This window comes from Heptranchias perlo, unplaced genomic scaffold (genome assembly GCF_035084215.1).
Source record: "Heptranchias perlo isolate sHepPer1 unplaced genomic scaffold, sHepPer1.hap1 HAP1_SCAFFOLD_1499, whole genome shotgun sequence".
In the NCBI taxonomy this organism is placed as follows: Eukaryota; Metazoa; Chordata; class Chondrichthyes; order Hexanchiformes; family Hexanchidae; genus Heptranchias; species Heptranchias perlo.
Genome location: NW_027138752.1, coordinates 27,933 through 35,418, shown reverse-complemented (window position 1 = coordinate 35,418; position 7,486 = coordinate 27,933). Strand labels below are relative to the sequence as shown.

General features: G+C 53.6%; 1 protein-coding gene across 1 annotated transcript; it reads right to left on the bottom strand.

Moving 5' to 3' along the window:
• Nucleotides 1-410: 410 nt before the first annotated feature.
• Nucleotides 411-5,774, bottom strand: LOC137309146 (TOX high mobility group box family member 4-like). Its single transcript, XM_067977439.1, has 3 exons — nucleotides 5,613-5,774; nucleotides 3,093-3,677; nucleotides 411-1,129 (listed from the first exon to the last, which is right to left on the bottom strand). The coding sequence occupies exons 1-3, from the start codon at nucleotides 5,772-5,774 to the stop codon at nucleotides 950-952; spliced, it is 927 nt and encodes a 308-aa protein (XP_067833540.1). The 3' UTR covers nucleotides 411-949.
• Between the last annotated feature and the right edge of the window lie 1,712 nt (nucleotides 5,775-7,486).

The window sequence follows — 7,486 nt, the reverse complement described above, 5'->3', positions numbered from 1 at the left end:
TCGTCCACTTTGCCTTCGAAGAAAACCAGCCACAGTGAGACAGGCGGGTCCTTCAGGACTGGGCCAGCTGGTCAGTGACGGGAGTCCCGATCTACTGCTGGTGATGGACAATGAACCCGGCCCCCTCTCCCCTCCCCTCCCCTCCACAGCCCTCCCCGACCTCTCTCAAAACCCTTCCTGATTTTGAACCCCTCGATCAAATCTCCCCTTAACCTTCTCTGCTCTGAGGAGAACAATCCCAGCTTCTCCAGTCTCTCCACATCACTGAGGTCCCTCATCCCTGGGACCATTCCGGTAAATCTCCTCTGCACCCTCTCCAAGGCCGTCACATCTTTCCTAAAGTGCGGTGCCCAGAACTGGACACAATACTCCAGTTGTGGTCGAACCAGTGTTTTATAAAGGACCATCATAACTTCCTTGCTTTTGTGCTCTGTGCCTCTATTTATAAAGCCCAGGATCCCAGATGCTTTTTTTAAACCACTTTCTCAACCTGCCCTGTCACCTTTAAAGATTTGTGTCCATTCACCCCCAGGTCTCTCTGACCCTGTCCCCCCCTTCAGGTTGAATATTTCGAGGGGTGGGGGCGGAGGGGGTTTGTAAGAGTCGACGGGGAGAAAGTGTTTCGACTGGGGAGAGGTGAGCACGGGTTTCGGATAACCGGGAGTCGAAGCTGCTGGGGCGAGGGACCTTTCACCCAGTGAGTTTATTGATCTGATCGGGCGGAGGGAGCAGACTCAATCGTGGCATTCGACCGGGCGAATAAATCATTGGAACGGGAAAAAATTCACGGGGCTGCGGGGAAAGAGTCCAATCGGAGAGCTCTTTCAAAGGGCTGGCACGAGTCCGACGGGCCGAATGGCCTTTTCAGGTGTTGACACAGAACCGTGCGAGGGCCGAGGCCGGACGGAGGGAGGGTCACCTGTGAATTAATAGCGTCGCCGTGTCCCTCTCACCTGCAGTGACTGACCACGCACTCGTTGCTGCAATATTCACTGTCCCAGTCAGTGCTGGACACGGGACAGTTTGTACACCCTGTCCGCACACACAACAGGGGGGTCGAGGAGGCCTCGGAGGGAGGGGTCGGCGAGCTGCTCACCAGTTCCACATCAGCCTGGGGCGGAGATTCCTCCTGGGGGGGGGAGGGGGGAGTGAGAAAGAGAGAAGGATGAGGCACAGTGAGAGACAAACAGTTCACAGACTCTCCCCACCCATTTAATCTCCCCCACCCCCCCCGTACACTCTCCCCACCCATTTAATCTCCCCCACCCCCCCCGTACACTCTCCCCACCCATTTAATCTCCCCCACCCCCCCCGTACACTCTCCCCACCCATTTAATCTCCCCCACCCCCCCCCGTACACTCTCCCCACCCATTTAATCTCCCCCACCCCCCCCCGTACACTCTCCCCACCCATTTAATCTCCCCCACCCCCCCCGTACACTCTCCCCACCCATTTAATCTCCCCCACCCCCCCCGTACACTCTCCCCACCCATTTAATCTCCCCCCACACCCCCTGTACACTCTCCCCACCCATTTAATCTCCCCCCACAGCCCCCGTACACTCTCCCCACCCATTTAATCTCCCCCACCGCCCCTGTACACTCTCCCCACCCATTTAATCTCCCCCACCCCCCCCGTACACTCTCCCCACCCATTTAATCTCCCCCACCCCCCCCCGTACACTCTCCCCACCCATTTAATCTCCCCCACAGCCCCTGTACACTCTCCCCACCCATTTAATCTCCCCCACACCCCCCGTACACTCTCCCCACCCATTTAATCTCCCCCCACAGCCCCTGTACACTCTCCCCACCCATTTAATCTCCCCCACACCCCCCGTACACTCTCCCCACCCATTTAATCTCCCCCACACCCCCTGTACACTCTCCCCACCCATTTAATCTCCCCCCACAGCCCCTGTACACTCTCCCCACCCATTTAATCTCCCCCCACAGCCCCTGTACACTCTCCCCACCCATTTAATCTCCCCCCACAGCCCCTGTACACTCTCCCCACCCATTTAATCTCCCCCACACCCCCTGTACACTCTCCCCACCCATTTAATCTCCCCCACAACCCCCGTACACTCTCCCCACCCATTTAATCTCCCCCACACCCCCTGTACACTCTCCCCACCCATTTAATCTCCCCCCACACCCCCTGTACACTCTCCCCACCCATTTAATCTCCCCCACACCCCCCGTACACTCTCCCCACCCATTTAATCTCCCCCACCCCCCCCGTACACTCTCCCCACCCATTTAATCTCCCCCCACAGCCCCTGTACACTCTCCCCACCCATTTAATCTCCCCCCACACCCCCCGTACACTCTCCCCACCCATTTAATCTCCCCCACACCCCCTGTACACTCTCCCCACCCATTTAATCTCCCCCCACAGCCCCTGTACACTCTCCCCACCCATTTAATCTCCCCCCACAGCCCCTGTACACTCTCCCCACCCATTTAATCTCCCCCACACCCCCTGTACACTCTCCCCACCCATTTAATCTCCCCCACACCCCCCGTACACTCTCCCCACCCATTTAATCTCCCCCACCCCCCCCGTACACTCTCCCCACCCATTTAATCTCCCCCACACCCCCTGTACACTCTCCCCACCCATTTAATCTCCCCCACACCCCCCGTACACTCTCCCCACCCATTTAATCTCCCCCCACAGCCCCTGTACACTCTCCCCACCCATTTAATCTCCCCCCACAGCCCCTGTACACTCTCCCCACCCATTTAATCTCCCCCCACAGCCCCTGTACACTCTCCCCACCCATTTAATCTCCCCCCACAGCCCCTGTACACTCTCCCCACCCATTTAATCTCCCCCCACAGCCCCTGTACACTCTCCCCACCCATTTAATCTCCCCCCACAGCCCCTGTACACTCTCCCCACCCATTTAATCTCCCCCACAGCCCCTGTACACTCTCCCCACCCATTTAATCTCCCCCACACCCCCCGTACACTCTCCCCACCCATTTAATCTCCCCCCACAGCCCCTGTACACTCTCCCCTGGGACTAAACCCCAGCACCAGTCGGTGTCGGAGCGAGACAGACCACACCGAGGAATCCACTCACCTGCGTGATGACCTCGGGAAGAGCCGGAGACTGTTCGGGAAGGGCGAGCCGTGGGTGGGGGCAGGGGGCGATGGCGGGTGGGGGAGGGGCAGGGGCCGGCTGGAGGTGGGCGGGGGCCAGCTGCTGGAGCTGGATGATCTGGACCTGCAGTGGGGGGGGTTGGGGGATCCCCTGGCGCAGCTTGGGTTGGAGGGGCGGTGGGTGCGGGGGCATGGCCTGCAGCGGAGGCGGGGGCTTCTGCTGGAGGGGGGGTGGGGGCTGCAGGCGCTGGAGACGGACCTGGGTGAGCTGAGGGGGGCCGACGATGGGGAGCTGGACCTGAACCAGCTGCGGAGCTGGCGTGCCCAGGCGCAGGGTGGCGGGCAGCACCGTCAGCAGGCTCTGGCTCACCGAGGCCATGTGCCGGGTGGTGACCGAGTCCTGGCGCGGTGCCAGGGCCCGAGGGGCGCTCGGCTGCACCGGGGGGGAGGGGGCGGCTGGCTGGGAGGGGGCAGGGGTCACCAGCAGGGCCGGGGAGAGGGTGGTCGATGCCAGCGTCTGCTGCACCGTCTGGAGCGCGTCCGTCTCGCTCGAATCTGCGGCCGTCTGTGAACACAAAATAAAAAATACACAAGGCACGGGTTAGATACAGAGTAAAGCTCCCTCCACACTGTCCCATCAAACACTCCCAGGGTCACGTACAGGGTTAGATACAGAGTAAAGCTCCCTCCACACTGTCCCATCAAACACTCCCAGGGCAGGTACAGGGTTAGATACAGAGTAAAGCTCCCTCTACACTGTCCCATCAAACACTCCCAGGGTCAGGTACAGGGTTAGATACAGAGTAAAGCTCCCTCTACACTGTCCCATCAAACACTCCCAGGGCAGGTACAGGGTTAGATACAGAGTAAAGCTCCCTCTACACTGTCCCATCAAACACACCCAGGGTCAGGTACAGAGTTAGATACAGAGTAAAGCTCCCTCCACACTGTCCCATCAAACACTCCCAGGGTCAGGTACAGGGTTAGATACAGAGTAAAGCTCCCTCTACACTGTCCCATCAAACACACCCAGGGCAGGTACAGGGTTAGATACAGAGTAAAGCTCCCTCTACACTGTCCCATCAAACACTCCCAGGGTCAGGTACAGGGTTAGATACAGAGTAAAGCTCCCTCCACACTGTCCCATCAAACACTCCCAGGGCAGGGACAGGGTTAGATACAGAGTAAAGCTCCCTCTACACTGTCCCATCAAACACTCCCAGGGGCAGGTACAGGGTTAGATACAGAGTAAAGCTCCCTCTACACTGTCCCATCAAACACTCCCAGGGTCAGGTACAGGGTTAGATACAGAGTAAAGCTCCCTCTACACCGTCCCATCAAACACTCCCAGGGTCAGGTACAGGGTTAGATACAGAGTAAAGCTCCCTCAACACTGTCCCATCAAACACTCCCAGGGTCAGGTACAGGGTTAGATACAGAGTAAAGCTCCCTCTACACTGTCCCATCAAACACTCCCAGGGTCAGGTACAGGGTTAGATACAGAGTAAAGCTCCCTCAACACTGTCCCATCAAACACTCCCAGGGTCAGGTACAGGGTTAGATACAGAGTAAAGCTCCCTCTACACTGTCCCATCAAACACTCCCAGGGTCAGGTACAGGGTTAGATACAGAGTAAAGCTCACTCTACACTGTCCCATCAAACACTCCCAGGGTCAGGTACAGGGTTAGATACAGAGTAAAGCTCCCTCTACACTGTCCCATCAAACACTCCCAGGGCAGGTACAGGGTTAGATACAGAGTAAAGCTCCCTCTACACTGTCCCATCAAACACTCCCAAGGGCAGGTACAGGGTTAGATACAGAGTAAAGCTCCCTCTACACTGTCCCATCAAACACTCCCAGGGTCAGGTACAGGGTTAGATACAGAGTAAAGCCCCCTCTACACTGTCCCATCAAACACTCCCAGGGTCAGGTACAGGGTTAGATACAGAGTAAAGCTCCCTCTACACTGTCCCATCAAACACTCCCAGGGTCAGGTACAGGGTTAGATACAGAGTAAAGCTCCCTCTACACTGTCCCGTCAAACACTCCCAGGGTCAGGTACAGGGTTAGATACAGAGTAAAGCTCCCTCTACACTGTCCCGTCAAACACTCCCAGGGTCAGGTACAGGGTTAGATACAGAGTAAAGCTCCCTCCACACTGTCCCATCAAACACTCCCAGGGTCAGGTACAGGGTTAGATACAGAGTAAAGCTCCCTCTACACTGTCCCATCAAACACTCCCAGGGTCAGGTACATTGTTAGATACAGAGTAAAGCTCCCTCCACACTGTCCCATCAAACACTCCCAGGTCAGGTACAGCACGGGTCAGATACGGAGTTGGGTTCACCTGCCCTGCAGGTGCCCACAATCGGTGGGCAATGAGTCACGCGGAAAGATGAGGTATGTTTGTTGAGAGATTGAAGTAAACAGAGTGTTTTATTGATGAGATAGTATGTTGCTGTCAATGTCTGGCCTCGGAGGCTGGGATCCTCTCCTACCTTTGATACGAGGCTGGCTCGGTAAGAAGCCAGAGCTTTGAGATACTCCTTCTTCGCAGCTTCAGTCTTCCTCTTGTATATCTGAGAAAAGAAACGGAGGAGAAGGGAGCGGGTCACTGCATCGGCACAGAATATAACCGACCCAAAATCACCAATCATCATCACACGATACAATCCCACCCAAAATCACCAATCATCATCATCACACGATACAATCCAACCCAAAATCACCAATCATCACCATCACACGATACAATCCCACCCAAAATCACCAATCATCATCATCATCACACGATACAATCCAACCCAAAATCACCAATCATCATCATCACACGATACAATCCAACCCAAAATCACCAATCATCATCATCACCACACGATACAATCCCACCCAAAATCACCAATCATCATGATCACCACACGATACAATCCAACCCAAAATCACCAATCATCACCACACGATACAATCCCACCCAAAATCACCAATCATCATCATCACCACACGATACAATCCAACCCAAAATCACCAATCATCACCACACGATACAATCCCACCCAAAATCACCAATCATCATCATCACCACACGATACAATCCAACCCAAAATCACCAATCATCATCATCACCACACGATACAATCCCACCCAAAATCACCAATCATCACCACACGATACAATCCCACCCAAAATCACCAATCATCATCATCACCACACGATACAATCCCACCCAAAATCACCAATCATCACCACACGATACAATCCAACCCAAAATCACCAATCATCATCATCACCACACGATACAATCCCACCCAAAATCACCAATCATCACCACACGATACAATCCCACCCAAAATCACCAATCATCATCATCACCACACGATACAATCCCACCCAAAATCACCAATCATCACCACACGATACAATCCAACCCAAAATCACCAATCATCATCATCACCACACGATACAATCCAACCCAAAATCACCAATCATCATCATCACCACACGATACAATCCCACCCAAAATCACCAATCATCACCACACGATACAATCCAACCCAAAATCACCAATCATCATCATCACCACACGATACAATCCCACCCAAAATCACCAATCATCACCACACGATACAATCCAACCCAAAATCACCAATCATCATCATCACCACACGATACAATCCCACCCAAAATCACCAATCATCATCATCATCACACGATACAATCCAACCCAAAATCACCAATCATCATCATCACCACACGATACAATCCCACCCAAAATCACCAATCATCATCACACGATACAATCCAACCCAAAATCACCAATCATCATCACCACCACACGATACAATCCCACCCAAAATCACCAATCATCACCACCACACGATACAATCCCACCCAAAATCACCAATCATCATCACCACACGATACAATCCAACCCAAAATCACCAATCATCATCATCACCACACGATACAATCCAACCCAAAATCACCAATCATCATCACCACACGATACAATCCAACCCAAAATCACCAATCATCATCATCATCACACGATACAATCCAACCCAAAATCACCAATCATCATCATCACCACACGATACAATCCAACCCAAAATCACCAATCATCATCACCACCACACGACACAATCCGACCCAAAATCACCAATCATCATCACCACCACACGATACAATCCAACCCAAAATCACCAATCATCATCATCACCACACGAGACAATCCCACCCAAAATCACCAATCATCATCATCATCACACGATACAATCCGACCAAAAATCACCAATCATCATCATCATCACACGATACAATCCCACCCAAAATCACCAATCATCATCATCACACGATACAATCCCACGCAAAATCA